Source organism: Triturus cristatus, chromosome 12, assembly GCF_964204655.1.
Source record: "Triturus cristatus chromosome 12, aTriCri1.1, whole genome shotgun sequence".
In the NCBI taxonomy this organism is placed as follows: Eukaryota; Metazoa; Chordata; class Amphibia; order Caudata; family Salamandridae; genus Triturus; species Triturus cristatus.
The window spans coordinates 705,944,007-705,965,941 of NC_140595.1; the positions used below are offsets into that span (position 1 = coordinate 705,944,007).

Below are 21,935 nucleotides of genomic sequence, written 5' to 3' on the forward strand. Positions count from 1 at the left end.
GCCAAAAAACCAAGTGACCCCCCTTGCAAAACCAGGTCGTTTTGAGATAGGCAATTTTCATGTCGCCTCAATACGTTGTGGGCCCTTGCCTGTCGCGGGTACTTGGGCCTCCCACACGAGTGAGACACCGTTTTTATCAGAAGACCCAGGGAAACGCTGGGTGGTAGGAAATTTGTTTCAGCCCGGTGATGCCACAACTTTCCCACACAAAAATGAGTGAAAAGGGTGATTTTTTCAGCTAACTTTGAGGTTTGCAGGGCATTCTGGGTAAGGAAACGTTGGGGATCCACACAAGCCATACCTCCCTGGAATCCCCCGGGTGTCTAGGTTTCAGAAATGTGTGGGTTTGGTAGGTTTCCCTAGATGGCCGCCGAGCACCGGGCCAATTTGGACACATTGTGTTATTTTGGACACATTTTTAGGTTTGCAATGGATTCTGGGTAACAGAACCTGGTGAGAGCCAGTCAAGTCACCCCATCCTGGATTCCCCTCGGTGTCTAGTTTTAAAAAATGTACAGGTTTGGTAGGTTTCCCTACGTGCCAACTGTGCTAGGGCCCAAAATCCACAGGTAGGCAGATTGCTAAAAAAAAATTGGATCCCAGTGGGCTTTCTGCCGCCCTGGGGGGGAATCGGGGAAGGGAGTTTCATCCCGATATGCCCCTAAAGGGGCAGAAAGACTGTGGCTATTTTTTGTGGTGGTGGGGGTGGGGGTATTGGTATGACCATTCTGGGCAGCCCCCACCCCCACGAATAAAAAAAGCCTGCGTACTCGCTGGTGCCTAGTGGGCTTTCTGCCCCCCCACGGGGCAGATCAGGGGCCACTACCCCCATCTGCCCTCCCGGGGGGGCAGAAAGTCTGGAATTTCTCTGGGGGGGTGGGGGTATTGTCATTCCCATTTTGGGGAGCCCCGGGGGGGAAGATTGGGGGCTACAGCTCCCACCTGCCTACTGGGGGGCAGAAAGACTGTCATTTTTGTGGGGGGGAGGGTGGGGGCATTGGCGTGCCCGTTTCGGGCAGCCCACACCCTAAAAACAATTGCGCAGAAAAAAATCCCTGGTGGATAGTGGGCTTTCTGCCCCTCTGGGGGGGCAGATTGGGGCTACTGCCCCCAATCTGCCCCTGGGGGGGCAGAAAGGCTGTAATGGTGGCAGGGGGGTGGGGGCATTTGGGTACCCATTTTGGGCAGGCCCCACCCTAAAAAAAATGCACAAAAAAAATCCCTCACGTCAAGTGAGCTTTCTGCCCTCCCCCGGGAGCAGATTGGTTGCCACTGTCCCCATTTGCCCCCAAAAAGGCTGTAATGGTGGCGGGGGGTTGGCGGCATTGACATGCCCATTTTGGGCAGCCCCCACCCTAAAACAAATTGTGCAAAATAAAATCCCTGGCATTTAGTGGATTTTCTGCCCCCCGGGGGGGCAGATTGGGGGCTACTGCCCCATCTGCCCCCCAGGGGGGGCAGAAAGGCTGTAATTGTGGCGGGGGATGTGGGCATGGGCGTGCCCGTTTTGGGCAGCCCCCACCCTAAAAAAAAATTTAAAACAAATCCCTGGTGTTTAGTGGGCTTTCTGCCCCCCCAGAAGAGGCAGATGTGGGCCAATGCCCCATCTGCCCCCCGGGGGGGCAGAAAGACTGTAATATGTTGTGCAGCATGGAATGCAAACTCATATCCTTCTTGCCACAAGATTGTAAGCAGCTCATATCTTCCAAGCAATTAGAAGAAGACATATCTGCACATGGAGTGCCAGTCCCTCAGCTGCTTCTGTGGTATTCCGGCAGAGAATCGATTTTATCCATGGCACATAGCAGAAGAAATTCTCTTCTCAACAACAACAGCAAGTCATTTTATCAGTGATATCTCTTTTAGCACACTTCCTCACAGAGGCTCCATATTGCTGCAGATAGTGCCCTGCTCGCCATCACCTTAATGCATTGACTAGTTACACAATAATGAGAAATGCATATTTTGTAGGTGTGTTGAAAGACAGAACCTTTTGGGGCCCATTAGCATGGCGGGCGGATCACCACCACCCAACCGGCAGTGGCGAACCGCCCGCCAACACACCTCACCGAACGGCCTTTTACCCCGCCACATTAGCATGGCAGGGGGTACTGCGGTGGATGGAAAGACCGACCGCCGCTTTTCCACCAGTAGGCAATCGTCCCGATTGCCTACAGGGGGATAAGGCCCATAATATGGTGGTGGTGCCTTGCAGGCACCGCCATCCATATTAGCATGTGGCATTTTCAATGCCTTTCCATGGTTGAGACTCCGCAATGGAAAGGCATGCAGTTTTCACTTCTGGGGCCCATTGTGGGCCCCCAGGGGGGAAGGGGGGTGGATGGCTGCACTTAGGGGGTACCTATGATACCCCCCAACATTGGCATGTACAAGGTGGCAGGCACCACACGGTGGCTGTCACATTGTGCATGCAAATGCACAACATGCATATATTGCATTGTGGCAGGTGCTGCTTACAGCACCGCCTGCCGCAATGCAATATATGCGGGATGCCACAGCCACCATGGCGGTGGCATCCTAATTGCCATTGCAGGACCATCGCACCTCTTGTGGGCGGTCCTGTTTGCCATTACGGTGGCGGGCGGACTTTCGTAATGGACCCCTTTGATTTTTCAAAATATATATTCTACCTATAGTTGGTTTTAGTTCAGTCTCTTTTAGATATTGACTTCTTTGGATCGAGACCGTTTGACTATTTTGAATCACATCTTGAATCAGGACACAGAAGTGTTTTCATCTCATTGACTTTCTATTATCTTTTTGTGTGCATCCTTCTGGTCACTGATATAATATTGATCCAACAAATAGTGAAATACACAAATATTGGAAATTAAATAACAAGAACAAAAATATCTACACTGTATACCTAACAATAAAAATCAAAAATATCGAACACATAAATATTATTGCTAAAAGCACAGATTCTAAAGTATATAACAAAAAAATCAGAAACTCAAATATCGTCACCTATAAATAAACATATAACATGTCAAAAATATAGATTATCCCAATATCAACAACAATATTATCACCAAAATAACTAATAAATCCTTTGAAATACACCCACAAATCTATTTTAACATAAAACAATTACTTCAACTAGACACAAAATTTGTAATACACATCTATAATTAAATAAAATATGTCATCAACCAGTAATTAAACATTCACCCCAAAAAATCATACACCTAAAATACATACAAACAAACAGTAAAAGCATTAACAATAACGATAAACATTTAAGAACAAACATAAATATACATTTCGATATAAACAAATACTTTCATATGCAAGTAAAATAGACTATATATTATACTAAAAAAAAGAAAACATAAGTTAACGTTTACCAAACAAGGACTCAATTGATAAAAATAAATTCAAACTATACAATGCCAACCAATAAAATAACACTATACACAACTTTAACCAATAAAATAAAACAATTAAACCAACAATAGGAGAGGCATATTAATTAAAAAATGAAATACTCACAATAAACAATTAACATTAAAATAATAGATCTTAACAACTACATAATCAAGTAAGTAATACTTATATTTAAAGTAAAGTTTTCCTGTGTTTAAACAAAAAATATAACTAAGGAAATGCATTGTAACATACTCTGTAACTTTGATCTTTTTACATAGACTACATAAAAAAACCAACAACTTCCAAACCAACAAACTGACAGAAAATATCAACTATAATAAAGCACTAAGAACATATAATAAGGTATGTATGCATAAATAATAAATTATAAACTCTCCCAAAAAGAGACAAAAAATAAACCTAGACAAAAGCAATAAAATACAATTTTTAATTAATCTAACTTTTTTCTCTTTCAACAAAAAATAAGGACCAGCTCTATGTTAAAACAAGCTCAAATGAAAAGCTGCAAAACATCTCAACAAAACATACAACTAATAAAACAAATTACGAGTAACTGCATCTTTTAACATATTAATAGCAAAAGTTAAATTGCAATATATATTTGAACTACTATACTACTAAGGGGCCAATTCCGATCTGGGTCGGAAGGGACCCAAACACTGTCCGGCCGGAAAAACTACGAGCCGTACACGTGTTTTCCGCCCGACTCGTACAGTTGTACGAGCGAGTCAGTACGATGCGAGCTACATGAAATTCACCGACCGAGTCGTTTCCGTGTCCGAGCCACTCCGTACGTCTCGGTCGTAAGCTAACCGTGGTGTGCAATGGATGCGAATCACGACCGAGCCAGTACGATGCATGCATCGGACAGCCTGTGCAAGCCGGAGTGTCCGGCTCGCATAAGCTCCCAGGGTTGGACTTCGGGGGTCCGTGTTGGGCCCCCCGACACCTGCAGCCGTAAGACTCGCACACAGGGGGAGACACATGGGTCTCTCCCAACAGAGCATGTACGGCGTGGATGGCACCGATGCATTCCCACTGTAGGGGTGCACTTGTTCGAGACGTACCCATTCAGTCAATGGGAGCGCATGTATGTGTCGTACAACTGGCTCCCATTGACTTCTATGGGAGTCCGACCGAACCGGGTCCGACAGCATACGTGCGCATTGTACTCGCTCGGTCAGACTGTAGGGGTCTGGCTCGGTCGGAAAACACTCCGGCTCCGACTCGGTCGGAGTGCTTTCCGACCCAGATCGGAATCGGCCCCTTAGAGTTACAATGACAGAAGCCGCCAAATCTATCACTTCACAGAAAGGAAAGCAATTATTAAATCACATGGGCTACACCTAAAGCCAAGAAAGAGCATCCACAGAAACTATAAACTGGAAATGTACTGAATTTTATTCGAATGCATGCTACGGGAGGGCAATTACAAAATATAACGTTGTAATTAATGTAAAAGAGCACAACCACTCCCCAAATGTGACAAAAATAGAAGTTAGAGAAATCTTACAAAATATAAGTGAATTCCAAACAATTCCACATAATAATAACAAACACATACCACATACCATAAACAATGTACCACCTACAAAAAGTAAGAAATAAAACTTACTGTTTTGTAGCTGAAGATCTTTCTCTACGTAACAAAAAAGAGCAGTCCCCAAAAAGACGAAGAAAATGAATCCTAAAAGTTCCCCCCAAAAATTAAAAATTATAAACAGGCCAATCAAATTCCCTCAAAGCAATCTAAAGTATGTTGGTTCCATAAAAAAACGAATTTTAAAAAAACAACCAGTCCGGGAAACCCGGAAACAAAAAAAGTAAATCCCATTTTGTTTCTAATAAACCAAAACTGATTTCCTTTAAAAAAAAATCGTAAACTCCGAATTTTCATAGAAAGTGTTTGCATACAAAACTCTGTAACATTAAACACACACCCGCACAATACATTACCATCCCAAAAATACACATACATAACATTTAATCATCAAAACATAAATAAAACCACAGGATTTAACATAAAACATTCATGCATTCATATAACAATGTAAAAAACATGTAAAGTAACAAAATAGTGCAAAACAGATAAATATACCAATAACTCACAAACATCACTATATCAAAGTTTTAAACATCCATCCTACCCTCAAAACCCTTAACAAATCCCTAAAAAAGGACTTGCCTGTGCCGATGAACAGAACCATCTAACTGGTTTATGTAAAAGTTACCCAAAATAACACCAATAAACTACAAAATAGAAGTTAGCCGTTTAAAAAACGGTTGCCAAATGAAACTAAAAGATTGACTATCCCCCATAAAAATGAATATTTAATAAATGTAAACAAAGATTTTGAAAAATATACAAAATGTAAAATATGTCAAACAACTTTGTGAAAAGTTTCGAAACAATTGTAAAGTATAAATTAAATAATAGCATAAAATATATACAACTATTTAAAATATAGTAACTGAGAATATGTTAAAATAATGTTAAAACAATGAATTTAAAAAAGTTTAAACATTTTAAAAAAATGTAATCAATTACAAATTGCACTTAAAAATGTACATTGTAAAAATATATATAAAATCTGATTTCTTCCTTGATTTAAAATTGAGGGGCCGATTCTGATGTCGGACGGACTCAGGTTCGTCCGACATCGGTCAGGAGCCGTAATCGACCGATCTGCTGTCGTCGGTTACGGCCCTGCAAGTGCGATGCGACCGAACAGGGTTCAGTCACACTTGTATACTTCACGAATGCAAGCATGCATTCCGAGCGGAATGCATGCTTGCATTGTGAAAAGCAGGGGGGCAGTTCATCTCTGCACCCTGTGGCCGGCACCCCAAGGTGCCTGCCACTGGGTGCAGGGATACACAGAGGGGCACCATTGGTGCCCCCAGGCCGCCATTTCGCAGCCTTGCACCCATGGGGGCCCTACCGGGACCCCCCAAAGACAGTTTCTGACTGCCTTTTCGTGCCGGAAAGACTGGCACAAAAAGGCTGTGAAAAACTGTCATCGTACTCCCTCGGTCGTAAAGAGGCGGCCAGGGGAGTACTGAGGGATTTCCGGATGGCGAAAGGGGTCTCCGAGCCTGTCGTCAGCCATCCGGAAATCCGAGTCAGATTCCTTTCCGACCGAGCCCATCGGAATGGCTCGGTCGGAAAGGTCGGAAGGGCTCCAACCATCGTTTTGATCCCTTCCGGCCGAAATCAGAATTGGCCCCAAAAAAGTAACAGAAATATTTATTTAATTCACTTTATAAGTCCTCAAAACATTTTTTGGTTAAAATGTAAACCTGTACAATACACATAAATTGTTAAAACAAATAAAATGCAAAAAATATTTTTGATGTCTTTCTATTACTGTAAATTTGGAGAAAATCTTGGACACTAAAAAGATGACATATACTATTTCCACTCCAACCTAAACCAACTTGGGGGAAGATGTTGGATACTAAAGGTGTGACATTCACTATTCCCATTCCACTTTAAACCAGCTTGGGGAAGGTGTTGGACACTATAGAGGTGACACTTACTATTCCCACTCCAGGTCTGGAGTCTTGATGGGGTATAACAATTTCATAAATAGAATGTAATATTTTTTTTTTAAACATGATAATGAATTCAAATATGCTATTTTATGAAAATAAAAAAATACATTTAACTTTTTTAAATATTATTTTTAAATTTTTTAGAAAATTGAAAATTATGTGTTATTTAACATAACACTCAAAAATAAGAAAACAATAAAAATAATATAAGAAATACATTTTAAAATTCTTAACAATTAATTTAAACATATTTAAAATTATTAACCTAAAATGTAAAATTAAACTACCTAATTTTCAAAAATCTCCCCACTCATCCCATAATAACCCAACATCCCGCAACTAAAAAAATAAATAATTAATTTAAAACATTAAGAAAAATGAATAAATAAAAAAGATAAACAATAAGCTCAAAATAAAAAAGTCATAAGCACATATAATAAAAATAATACAATATATTACGTACTAATTAATACTAAAAAAAGATATTATATGCAAAAATATTTACTACATCGATAATTTTGACAATGATATTAAAAACAACACTTGTATTTGAAGTCCCAATATTCTTGACATAATATTTCTGTAGTACAATATTTTGTATTCGATATTTTATCCAAACACTGCAGCCTTCTGAATTTTTTATAATGCATGAGGGACTATTTTAGATCTGGAAAGCACTATCAGTGATCGCATTCTGTCACATTCAATAAGGATACACCAGGCATGCAGTTTATTCATAATGCAATCTTTTCTGTATTTTCTGTACTGTAGCATCCTTTTTACAGATGCTTTTGTGGGTGCTCAAGAGTGCATCTCAGCAGACCAAGCGCTTATTGAGTCTAACGGGACAGGTGAATTTTTAGTGTTTTCATCTATTTAAATGGCTCGATAAGCCCTTTTTACCTTTCGCTGGTAAAGGTGAATGCTCACTAGACAATCCATCTGGTTTTCTTGTAAACTAACGTGTATTTGTAAAGCACACATTCACCGCGAAGGGTGTCTTGTAGGACTAGCAGGGCCTTCCACAGTGAACATAGATTTTGGGAGTTTGTCACTGCTGTAACATGATAACATTACATTTCTACTTGTCCCATCTTTAAATACCATACGCTATACCTTGTAGGTTACAAGGCCTATAAACGGGTAACTCATTAAAAATTAAAAGGAAGGTTTTTCCCTTGTCAAAACGGTTGTTTTGACAGGTTTGGGTGCAGATTTCAACTATAGCAGTCAGGCTACACCAGTAGGCCTGATGCTATTTTTTCCCTATTACACTAGTGGATGGCACAATAAGTGCACAGTAAGTTTCACATTTCACAAGTTACATTTAACTTTTCGAGCTATGGGTATAGATTCCACACCATTTACTATGGCCTCATAGAAAAGTTAAATATGCCAATAAGGAAATAACCAATTTTCACATGTTTTACAGCTCAGAGTAAAAACATTGGCAATGGACAGCAGTACCCTGGTGTGCAGAGTCTTAAAACCAGCACTACTATTCAGCAAAAATGGGAGTGACCAAATAAAAAAGGACATTATATTATGCAACTCTTCACTGGAAACAACAAACAATCCAACATCACAGACAAACAAATCATGCCAAACCTCTCGATGGCTGACCAGATCTTCAACGCATCATCTCTGTAGTAAAAGCTGGGCAAGGACTCAACCCCACGTGATTTGAGATCATCAGCAATGCACATGGAAATGTAATTTACATTCTCCATCTCTCGTGCTATCAGCTCAGCAATACCAGCTACCCCAATCGCCGTATTCTGTGGATGGAAATTGAAGTTTCTTGTGAGGTTTCCTTTCTATGCTTCTCCTGCCTGGTTTATTCATAGACCAAATTCACCAATTTACACACTTTGGGCATTGTGTTCCACTTTATATATAGGAAGGATGCCAATGTTTTGCTGATGCAGCTTTTTTGACTGTTTTGGACATGACAGTGGTTCTGTCTAATGTGTACGTTTTGATGCACTAGCACAGAGATTGTGTCCAAGTTCAAAGTAACTGATGTGTGAAATGGTGTCTAATGTTTTTGTTGAGGTTTTGTGATATCTGCTAATAGTCGATGCAGTAAAAATATCAACATTGAAGATTTTTTATATTACACTTACTCTGAAAAGTTTTGCATCTCCAGTTCATTAAAAGATTAATTTTGTATGTTGTACTTCAGTGTATTAGTGTATTTGCCCACATTTATACCTCACTAATACCAAAATATGGCTGATACCTGACACCCAATATGAACGTGCACTTTGCATGGGTCTTACTTGTCTTAATGATTCTTGTACATCTTGCAACTGACATTGCTGATGCAAAGAGCTTTTGCTATAGAATTTATATTTCTCACATAAGAATGTTTTACTAACGTCGAATGAAATGCATTTGATGTTTAACCTAGAATTAGTCTTCATTAAATAAGATGTTTTGACTGATTTAGAAAACAATTTCTTTATGTGGATTAATAAAGTCCTTGACACGTATCAATAAAGTTTATATGCCTAATTACAACTAAAAGGATTTACTAATGTAATGCGTGCTATATTGAAAAGTGAAACATTGCAATGTGTAGTTTCCTCTAACAACCATCATCGTTACGTCACTGCTGAAGCTATACACATGATTCATAAACGTGTGCTAATTTGTCTTTGTAACTGCTAGAAATGTAGTTCCTAGCTTTAAATGATCCTTATGTGTGTAGGATATTAGAAAAGATCAAACGATAAAGTTTCATCAATGTATACATTAATGTTTACACGTATATACTTTCAAATGTAGTTCCTAGTTATACTTCCTGTTTTGCAATTTCATTGCTTGTTTTATGATTTATGCAGAATGAACTAAAAGTACCAAAGAAATATTATATTTGTATATGTTTAAAAGTGCACACGTATAATAAATATGCATTATTTATTTTATGCTTTAAGTTAGCAGTTTTCACTCTAAAGGCCTGAATTTGTGTCCCATGGGAACCCACTGTGCTACTGTATTTTTACTGACTTGCATTCATTGCAGGTGTTTCTATGAACTGTTAGTTTAGAATAGATACATTTCTTTTAACAGCAATAGATACATATCTGGGAATACATTTCAATGACGACCACATGAGAGACCCGTAGCCAAACAAAGGACTGTTGTGCTCAATCCTGAGTTTGTGACCAAAACGGTGTTCTCATATCCAGTGTGTGATTTTTTCAACTGGTGCAGTATGTAGTATGTGAATCCATACAGACATTGATACAAATACAATTGACTTCTAATGATGGTGCAACCAAAGGGGTGTTGCCCACAGTCTATCGATTATAACTTATTGTTGCACTAGTTGAGAGAACGCAGAATGCAGAGGACTTCAGACTTTCTTGCTGAACTCCCATGCTGAACGCCTTTCTGCAGATTCTATACAGAACCTTCCTTGGACTCCGACCTGAACCTTTTCCCAAATCCCATTGCCTCTTGAATGAACTTTTAGAGACTCTTCCCTATGGTCCATTAATTTCGCCAAGTGTGGTTTAGACCAACCCTTTCCCATCAATTGAAAACTCCTGAACAAGCTTCTCAAAGGCTATTGCTAAAACTACTCGTACTCTTTTGCCTGATTCCTATCATTTTCTGTAGCGTTGCCTGTACTTCAGAACTTTGAGCACTCATGTGCCTTAAACTGTATCTTAAAGATTTAGACTGCCAATGCATAGAAAGTTAGATTGAATTGAGAGTATAAGATCCTTTTGCTGTTATTTTGTACTGCGGCTTCAATGCTGCTTGTATGTCTGATTCTTGTTTGCCCAAACTTTTTCAGGAGGCCTGGCATCCCTATTGGCATACTGTACCTATATAGTCTGATCTTAAGAGTGATATATCTAAATCTGATCACTAACTTGTAATGAACACTCTTGAGCTGGCTACCGATTTATGGTCCTCATTGTGTAGCCAAATTGGTTGCACTGTTAATTGAATTTGATCAGACAAGTAATGCTAACTGTCTTTTCCCTCAGTGTGCCTTAAGGGTCCATCAGAAAACCTAGTTGGCAAGTAAGTAAGTGGTAGTAAATGATCCAGTAAAGGAGGTGAATCCTCAGTACCAGTTTGGCCTAGAAACACAGGATCAAATGTGCTGGATCAGTAGCATAACTTCAAGCAAACAATATAGTATTGTATGTGAAATGTCTATGTATATGTACAAGAATATATGTACTGTATTTGATGATGCAGTAAATTCACCTCTCTCCCATGTGTATGTAAAGAGATTTTAAGCCTGTACCTGTTTATAGAAAGCTTGGTTAGATAAAAGTCCTGCTCCAGTGATCAAAATGCCCACAAATCTGTATGTGGACAAAGAGCCCCAGGTATTGTATTGAACAAACATGACACACAAGCAACATTGATGAAAGAGCAAGGCCAAGCCCACTGTCCATAATCTAGGCTACAGAGGATGTGATGGTGACAATCTACGAGCAAGCATAAGTATAGCTCTCACTTACATAATGTGCAGTTCATATGCATGCTCTACAGATCAGGGATTAGCTGGTTCATGCTTGGTTAAGAGGTGTCCACTTGAAGGACAGGGCAAGATTATTCTCTTTTGTAGGATCTGCAAGCCTTTCTTACAGGTTGGAATAGTTTATTTTCCAGGGGTATGTGTTGGTATTCTGTAGGCAAAAGCATAAGCTGCAAAGCCTCCAGTCTCCATGTCATGATTCCTGAGAGTCTCCTCTCTTTTGAGTATTAGCAACCCAAACCGGTTGCATCAGATGCATGCCTAGACAATTCAGGTATTTCTGAATCTCAGTCCACTGCAGAGGTATCCTCAAATAATTCATGAGAAGCGAGTGGTGAGATAGGTTTATACAAAAACAACGAAGTCAGTGTAAATCAAGTCACTGAAAAAGGGCACTACTAATTAGACTATCCGGACCCGGCAGCTAGAGGCTGTATAGGTGCCATACGGGTGCTGAGCAGCAAGGGCGGTGTGCCATATTGCTCCCACCCCCCTCCCGGGATCCTTGAGGCATCAAACGGATTGGCCTCTTTAATAAACTCGTTTCTCTCCCCAATTATATATACTTTTTGGCGGATTTTTTCACTGTAAATACTTTTTCACATAGCAGTCCACGGTAGGGTGAACCTTAGCGCGTTCATACCACCGGGGCTCCGCACTTCCACTCTGGTCCTGATGAAAGCCTGTTGAACACACACTGAGGCAGAAACATGTTGACCGCCGTGGAGTGAAACAGGTCTTCTATTTTTTGACCTTCACTCCCTTTTACTCCTTTCCAATTAGCAAAATTATTAAAGTTTTATTTTTGACTCAATTGGATATTTTAAATTCACTACCACCCCACACGAACCCCGCTCCGCAGTAACCTGGCGTTGTAGCACACTGGGATGACATTCGGTCATCCCAGTGGAGCCCGATGATGAAGCATGTCACCAACCAGGTTGGCGAGTGAGGGCTTTTATACCAACTGGGTAATATTCATGGAGGTCTGCATTCTTCTCAACAGCATATCGGCTTGTTCGGAACTTGTGGATCAGTGCTCTTCTAATTAGTAGTGCCCTTTTTCAGTGACTTGATTTAAACTGACTTCGTTGTTTTTGAATAATTCCTTGAGGGGACTAGTCGTGTTGATCCCTTCCTCTCCTGTTGGTTTTTTGTGAGATAGGTTTATGGGCAGGGGATATCTACTAGGATCCTTTTTTTCTTGTACAAACACCTCTCTATGAGGCTTGCAAAAGGCCAATCAATAATCTCTGCATTATATGGAAGTGGATTTGGAAGCTTCCTATTTAGGCTGTCACTCACATAAAAATGTGGCAACAAAATTACTTTTTAGTAGAGCGAATGAAATAACCAGCCAGTGACAATGTGTGTAATTATGTTTGATATGGTGAAGAATAGAGCATACGTAAGTGAAAAAGCTAATCTCACTCCAAGCAGGTCCTATTGATTTTTGTTTTCCAGAATCTGTGCTCCTCATCGTGATATCATAGCTCTCAATCCATTCACCTCAAGCTGGGTATGGTGGCTCAGTAGACAAATGAATCCATATCTTGCATCTGTGTTTGACCTCATGGCCACAGGTTTGAATTCTAACAATTCCACTTAACATTTCATCCATCTGAGGTCGACAAAATGAGTACCTCTGAGTTGAGTAATATTAAATATATGTTTTTGCAGCACCAAGAGGCCGAAGTGTGAATGCACATTTTACAAATTTATATGCTATGTTATGTATGTTTATCATGGCCTCTTTTGGATGCCAGCTACAGAGGTGGTCTTGAAAGATGAGTCCCAACCTTACCTTATCGAATGACCCTCCCGGTCCAATAAGGCGATCTCTGGCGAGCACATTAATTTCCAAACTATTGTGATGGTGAGGAATCAGAAGCTGAAAGACAGGCAGATACTTAGTTACTAGCAACACAGGTACAGTGTGTGCTTCATACATATTGTGTATTATCACTACCTCAGCACTTCTGTAACATAGAGTTTAGTTATATACTCTTATGTTAATGTTGAGTCCTCTATGAATCTGTCATTCATAATATCCATGATGTTTTTGCCTAACATTGTTTGGGCTCCACTATCGCCTTATTGGTATGCTCCATCTGTATTGTGAATCAATTTCCTGAGCTTGGAATTAACATTGTCTCTTTACAGCATCTGATTCGTCTTTCTTACCTTGTAAACAGGATGAGACATTGGGAGCTGCCTCAACGTAGCAATGCAAAACACCTCTGCAAAGAGATGTGTCCTCAGGAAATGTGACAGAGCCTGGTGGGTTGCAAAATTGGAGCTCCTCACCCACATCTTGGCAAGCAACCAGTCCCACTCATTATCACTCGGCAGGAAGATGGGGTTCTCTAGACCAGGAGTCTGTTTTAACTGCAAAGGAAGATGTACAAAGAACTAGTCACTAGAAATTAGTATTTACTGAGCAAGCAGCTCTTGTGAAAACATAGCTCAACAGAACAGCACATTAGACTTAGATGTTTGCTGAAACAAGTTGTCAAGAACAATGTAACTTTCTAACATTTCATTTTCGATAGTTCCCAGAATTCCCACTGAAAATGACAGAGTTGACAAATAATCAGAGTCTAATGTGAGACATGAATGCTAAACACACAGCTATATGGGGTAAAGACATTGGAAACGTTATCTCTCATCAAGAGCTGCTACAATTAGGCAACTATCCACGCACATATGGACTGAGTCCATAGGGAACTTTGTACTCCGAAGAGTACATGGAAGCAGCATTGGAACAAGCAAGGCACACACACATCTTGTTGTGCTTGCATAGGAACCAATTCATAAGGTGTTTTGAAATAAACAGAGTGACTTACTCTTTCAAACTGAGTAAGTCAGCTTACCCCCAGAATGTTCTTTATGAATTAGGACGTAAGCAAGAAGGTTCTCTTGTAAAATATAATTGTCTTCTTGAAGTAATTGGTTCTTACATTTTGGGAAAGTACCTTTTCTATTTATTGGTAATGGTTTCTCTGTAGATGTGTGTGTAAAACCCTTTATTTTGGCTACAGGAAAGAAGAGAGGAACAAGGAGCCTGGGAGATAAGCAGGACAGTGGTCACCTACAAAATGAGAAAGAAAAGGAAGCCAAGACATTGGCTTCTTGTCCGGAAATCAACAGCCAGATTAGATGAAAATCTTCCAAAGGTGCTGATACATGTTCTGAAACTGAGCACAGATTAGATAGAGGTATGTTTGCTGATGTGGGCTCTTGGCACTAGAACAAATTATATATCAGAGAGATATAGTGCCAAACTCATGACTAAAAGTTTATCTGGTATTTGTATTGCCTAAAAATATTCTGTAACAGTCATTTCTATACATCACTGTGCTTATATGTGAAAAATAAGTCTGTAGTTAAAGACGCAAGTGCCTAGTGGAGAATTTCATTATGAGAGGATGCTTAATTGCTTTATTTCTTAATCACTCTCCAGTCCCAAACAAGATATATCAGGAATGCAGAAGTTTGTGTTCTCCATGATTGTGTCCCGTGGCGCATTGATGCAGTCAAAGTTCTCAGACTCCAAGATACAACCTTATTATGGGCTGGTTTTGGGGATTGTGGAGTGGTGGCTGGGGGAGGCAAAGAAGGGTGAAGTCACAGGGTAACAGATCCTGGGCAAGCAGAAAAAGACAGAACTTTCCAGAAGGAGCCAGTGGTACTGGACACATCTGGGTCTGTAACAGCTGCAAAGATTTAGGCAGCATTACAATTTGTTTTGCAAAAAGTAGATGATGGGTTCTGTATTCCAATCTTGTAGTTTGCACAATTTGCATTCCCTGCAACCTTTTTTTGTTTCACTCCTCTATTGTTCCCTAGGGCGGTTAGGGTTAACCCTTCCTTCTGCAGGTACTCAGCTTTGCATGATGCCTTTCCAGAATTCTCCAACTTCAATACTCCAAGTAATCCCAGCTCCCATCATCTTGACTATTGGAAAGGGACCTTCCTATTATGTTTCTGGACTGTATCCTGCATGCCCAGGGACTAGTCAAAGCCTCTCCACTTCTATACCCTGATAAACTATTCTACTGCAACACTTAAGGCATGGTATGCTATAAAAGTATATTTGGAATAATGGTACCTTAACTTATAGGATTACGGGGGGTTCTTGTCAGTTCATTGCAGACCGAAGGTCCTTGCTTCACACCTTCCACCACCCTAGTCTCCCAAGGTCAGTAATTCAAGACTCATATGGAGCATTTCCTTTCTGTCCATCTCCCTTCCCCTTTTTGACATGCAGGCACTTCAGATTCTGGAGTTCTTTATAGAGCTTCTTTGACTGAAAGGTACAGGAGTGGGTTTTTCACCAGAGTCTATGGCCTGAATTTGAGCAAACTTTTGTCAAAATCCCTGTGAAGTTTCTGGGTAAAGAGGTTATAAAACTTTGCATATTAAAAATCCAAAACAGGTAGCTCCATAGTACCAAGCACCTTCCATTGTCATAAAGGCAATCCTTTATGATTGTAGATGGATGGGTTGGTTCTTGCCAATGTTAAGACCAATAAACCTATACCCTTCAAGCGACAGTTTAATCAAATATTGTCTCAGAATAACCTAATGAACGACACTGAGGGCTTACACTTATTCACTTTCACAACAATCATCTAATAACTTGAAATTTGTGTGACAATTCTGCACAAGCCGGATGGCTCATCAAATAAAACACCTCACCTGGATGGCTAGGGGTATCATCTCATCCTGGGGTGTGAGGTAGAAAAGACACAAGGGAGCGGCCAGGTACTGCTGATGACCATCCAATATATTTGCCGGAATGCCTTCCAATAGCTTGTAATCTGCAATGAAAATCTTTCCACTCTGCAAAGAGAGGAGATAGTACAGATGTAATTGAAAGAGGACATACCAATAACAAACACACCCATGATTGCAAGATGGCATGGATGAGCAGGTGCAGGAGATATCACAACCCTGACCACTCACTCACTCATGAAAACATTAATTCTAGATGCAACTAAAATGTAAGTCATCATTGAAAAGAATACACTTTGGAAATGTCAGTATTATTTTTACTTGAGAAGTATTCAGTTTGATACATGTGTGAGCTTTTCATAACTGGGAACTATATGCAAACACATCTAGTAGATATCAATCATGACACTTTAAATAAAATATTTCACTAAATAGCCTGATTAAGAAGAAGACTGTACAATAACGTATACATTAACAGGCAGATTTCTCATCTTCATTTCTGGCTTTATATCTCCCAGATTTACTGGTGGATATGCCTCTTCCAAACATACCCCATCTTAGAAAAGATCCATCTAATCCGGGGAGTTTACCTAAGCCAGTGTATGTTGAGTAAAAGCTGGCACGTTCATTGTCTTGTCAAGTAGTGCATCTCAAGACTCACGACTCAGCATCTTCACAGTCTTGGCTCGCATTTAAATAGTTGCAGTCCCTACAAGTAATGCTCTATGACTTACATGGAGCCTTGGAAGGGAAAGATGTGGTTCTTCATGTGAGTAGATGACACCATTGGTTGAAAGAAAGGAAAGTGGCCAATCCTTATGAACAGCCCTTTCCAAGATGGTGGTCTGTCCAAAGATTACTGACTGAGGTTTCCAATTCAAGATGAAGTTGAGTCTTTTCCTGTGATGTAAGTTTCTGTTTGACTCACATATAAAGAAAGAATCGACAAACTGATAGATGCATGGAAAAGCATTTTCCCCTTATTTTGTGTTCATTATCCACTTGCTATTATTTTTTCTCCCTGGTTTTTTTTTCTCTGCAGTCATATTTCCCTTTGGATGTTTTTCTTGAAGTTTTTGCTTGACTCTTTTTCTACCTGGATGCCCTGGAGAGTTGGACACCTTGCTTATCTGCATCTGAATAGATTTTCATCTTCACTCAAGAGCTACAATATTGCCAATGGGGTGTTTTGCCCTTTGGTTTATTTTCTCCCTACCTGGGACCCTATTTAAAAAACACTTGACAACCTTCATTAATACTAATGAGAGTATAGCTCCATTACTACTGGGAGAAGCCACACTTTCCTCAGGCAATCAGGCAAGAAACCGGACAGACTTTAATTAATTAATTAATTAATTTAAGAGTTTTATATAGCGCTGGCAAGACCCAGGGTTATCAGAGCGCTTTACATCAGTACAAGTTCATAACACAATAGTAAGTATAATCAGGACGGCTGAGTAGAATCAGATCAGGTAGGTAGTTGAGCTCGAGGGAGGACAAATGGCAAGGAGGAGGTGTAGAGAGAGAGGGGGTTAAGAATCTGTAATGATGGGCAATTGATTATCCACTAGTTAGGATGCCGGATGAGGAGGAGCTCCGTTAGCTGGTTCTTAAAGCAGAGGAGGGGGGTTTCCCCTGATACGTACTGGTATGGAGTTGTACATTTTAGGAGCATTGCTCCACAAAGACAGAACCAGTGATTTTTGTCTGTGGGCTTTGGGTGGAATGAGAAGTAGGGTGCTTGAGCTTCTTCGGCTTCTCGTCAGACCTGCGAGTTTGGGTTTTGTGACAAGGTAAGCAGGTTTCCCTGTCTGAAGTGCTTTGTGAGTAAAGCATGCAGTTCTGAAGTTGTGGCGGGATTCAATCGGAAGCCTATTCAGTTCTTTCAAGACAGGGGAGATGAGGTCATATTTTTTTATTCCTCTGACCATTCTGGCTGCTGCATTGAAAGTGGTTCTAAGGGGTGTCACAGTGTCCAGTCCTTAACTCTGTTCCCAACATGGTAGTGGATAAGTCACATAGTCTATGATGGGTATTGCATCACTATGTGGTGTGGTGATATTTCACTGAAAGATCATGCGGGCATGACTTCAGACATTCGATAAAGGTTGCCTGGCATCTCTAGCACTCTGGTACCCTGTTCCCCATGCTGTTATGGGGCAACTATAAATAAATACTAATGATGTGACCAACTTTTGGATTACAGTTTCCAATGCTTACAAATGAACATATAAATGAAAATAACATTAATTTGTACTAATAGAATGTGAGGATTTCAACTGAAAGACACTGCTCCCAAAGCTCGTATGCTCATGGAGAAACCCTGGTCATCCTCCATTCACTGGATTAAATATTGCAGATTTTGTCCCAACCCCCTTGGTGAGTGTAAACATTCCACAATAATGGTAGATGGAAATTCTGCAAACAAAATGTAAATTATCCTAACTATGCACAAACAGGAAAAATGAGTTGCGTGGGGTAAATGATTGCCATTTTTAAAAGACTGTTCTTTTTATTTTCACATAAAATATTTATAAAATATTGCTTCCTGCTCTTGGCTTTTCTCTTTAAGTTTAATGTAATACCGGATTGGGAAATGGGATAACCCAGTCACCATCATATCAATGCTTCTAATCCAAGCCTAGTAATGCAGTCACCATCAGTGCCAGTGCTCATATGCAAGACAAACCAACAGTGCTTAGTTCCTACCTAATGGAAACTGGGTTGCTAAACTATGGAAGAGAGAGAGGCATAAAATCAACAAACCAAATTGTTTGAAAGGAGTAATATCTTACAATGAAATGCATCAAAATGACAAACCTATGGTGTACGGTTCACAAAACATTAAGAGGTTTTCATGGAATATCTTAGAAATGTAAAAAGAAAATGTTAGTCTAAGGAGTGGCTGACTGAGATTTAGGCACAGTCTGCAGCCTGCCCGATTGAGAGAGGTAGCATTATTGTCAAGCAAACTGATGCATTTTTCAGCTTCTGCGGTTTGCCTACGCTGGACCCAGTCTGCAAGAAAAACCTTGAGCCGTTGTCAGGTTGGGTTTCTCAAGGTAAGATCCATTGTTCAGGAGATCCCACTGAAGCCTTGATTCATGGAGCAAAGAGCAGAGAAGAACAATCTAAAAAATCTTTACGACCCATGATGTGTCTTGGTCAGAGAGCATCAGCACCTTCTCCTAGCCATCAGAGATGAAAATGTCTTCAAGTACTAACTTTTAGAACATGCAGAAAAATGTGCTTATCTTCATTTCAGTTGTTTCTTGTTCTTAAAGGTTCAGGAGATTTTCCTTCAACGCCAGACTGCAGATGTATGTGTGGAAAGTGTTTTCCATAAATGTAATCAGAACCACAGCCAGAATTCAATTTTCAACTTGTATGCTCTGTGGGTCAATGAGTGTCTTTAGTGGGGAAGCTCAGCACATTAGAGATGAAAATACTTCTAAGTACCAAACTTAGAACTTGCAGAATTTTATTTTTCTGCAATTACAGTACTTTACGGATTCTTATACTTTCAGGAGTATTTCCCTGAGACACCAGACCACAGTTTTTTTGTGGGGAAAACTTTATCCATGATACAAAGTAAATCTCTATTTCCAGCTGATCAATCTGGTTCTTCTTTCAAAGATGTCTTTGAGCCCAAAGTCATCAGTTTCTTTCCAGAGTTGTACATTTTTAGGGGGTACAGGAATAGTCCTCCTTGGATTCACCAACAGACAGTCTTGACTCTTCTCTCCTCCAGCATAACTATTTGAGAGGAGCGGTGTTGTATATTGCCTACCTAGAAGTGATTGGCTGAGTATTTAAATGAATAATAGTAAAATGTCCTTCCTTTCCCACAATTACACCGCAATTCCTATGACTAAGAATTAATGATATCCAACAAGACTTTGCTCTACAGATTGGTCTGATGGGAGGAAAGTGCCTTGTCTAAGAGTCTCTCTGCCTGCCTCATATCTTCTTTCAAAGTCCCCTCTTTAGCATCAAAGCATGGAAACACACACCTCCCTCATAGTCAGCCCCAGCCCTGTCCTTTATGGAACAAGTATTTTGGTTTTCTACGAGTCCCAATAGTTGCAAATGGGATGTAACCAATGGGGTAGTTCCCCTTTGACTACAAGTAGCCAAAGGAGCAGACAAGAGGCTCTTTGTGAAGAGTGTCTAATCCCTATTTCGAGAGGCTGCTGAGACAGAAGGCAGTGGCATGTGATCTCTCCTTTTATATCAATAGGCCTCTGATAAGGAAAAGCTCTAAAGACAGATACATTTTCAAAGTGGAGGGAGGCCTCTAGAGCTCAGGATGCATATTGTCCAGATGGAGAATGAATCCGTGGCCAAATCGCACATTTCCAAGGTTGAGGTGAGCTGTGAGAGAACCCTATCACTGATGATCTGCAGACAGCCAAGACAGGGAAGGGGATTATAAACACAAGGTTTTGACCTCATTTACCTGAAGACAGGAATGGTATCAAAAATTAATTCTTATAGTATATCAAATCAAAATCCATCTTAGCCAAATATTTACACTGATTAGTTATATGTATGAAGGTGCTCCTCTTTTAGACTGCTGTTGAAGTTTAGCATTGTTGTATAAATGGTGTTTGTTGTTGTGCCTAGGTTGATCAAACCAATCCACAAAAGGAAACGGTAGCCTTGTCACAGTAATTATCTTTGTAGATCTATCATTAATAGCGCCTAAGCCTTATTGAAGGTCTTCATAAATTAGTCACTAGGGATGTTCTGCACATCAGTGAAAGATTCAACAACTAAAAAATCATCAGAGCAACCAGTGAAATTGTTAGTAACTCCGTCACCATTGTTGTCAGTACCACCAGTGTAATCTCCAGTAGTCCTATTAATGTCAGTTCTACCGATGTAAGGCTTTCAGGCCACCAGCATCATTACCAGTGATGGAGCTGAGTACAGAAGATTTTGTGTGTACCCCGTTCAGACCAATCACCCCCCCATAACAAAGTAATATATTAATTTTGTTTGCTGTGTATTAACCAAACACACACATTACATGTGGGAAATGCTCTGCATTAACAGGTTTGATTAACATGTTAATTAATGGTGTAAAATGCATGTTTAATCTATTTTTGCGCATTTAAGTAGTGTAATAGTGCATGTCTATGTTGTAGTGTACATTGTGCATTGCATGCTGCTTTTGCTTCATTTTAATGGCTTGCAGTGTGATGCTTTTCCGCTAGGTAACAGTTTTTAGGGGATAAATATAAGCCCTGGGGGGTGGGGGGACAGAAAACACTTATTTTCTGTGTATTCACATTTTCTTTGTGTGTGTTTATCGTAGTTTGGCTACTGGCCAGTTTCAAGAGGGCTTTGTTTTCCCCGGTTCTGCGCAGTAGAGAATGCTTGCATCATCTGGCTGGAGGAACCTCGTGCATGCCTTGTGCTCCACTGAACTTTGCAACTCCAGCTGACTATGTTCAAGGCCATTTGGTGTGAATGCCGATGAGTGGTTGAGAGCCAAAATGAAAAGCACGAGAACAGCTGAATGCCTGCCAAAGAAGAACAGTCGAATGCCTGCCAAAGAATGACCACGTAGAAACAGCTGAATCCCTGACACTGAACAGTTGAATCCCTACCAATGAACCTTTGAATGCCTGCTAATGAACTGTGGGACAGTTGAATTTATATCTATCAGCTTGTCAAACATAAAGTTATTCACTGACATCCTGGGAGCTGAGAACTACAT

At 40.2% G+C, this 21,935-nt stretch overlaps 1 protein-coding gene across 1 annotated transcript in view; it reads right to left on the bottom strand.

The window, feature by feature from the left end:
• Window positions 1-21,935, bottom strand: part of LOC146780159 (arachidonate 12-lipoxygenase, 12R-type-like) — a 366,345-nt gene that overhangs the window by 92,179 nt on the left and 252,231 nt on the right. Inside the window, exons 7-10 of the mRNA XM_085638404.1 lie at window positions 16,175-16,318; window positions 13,658-13,861; window positions 13,278-13,364; window positions 8,575-8,744 (exon numbers count right to left, since the gene is read on the bottom strand). Of these exons, the coding sequence (XP_085494530.1) occupies window positions 8,575-8,744; window positions 13,278-13,364; window positions 13,658-13,861; window positions 16,175-16,318 (605 nt within the window). The remainder of the gene's footprint in view (window positions 1-8,574; window positions 8,745-13,277; window positions 13,365-13,657; window positions 13,862-16,174; window positions 16,319-21,935) is intronic.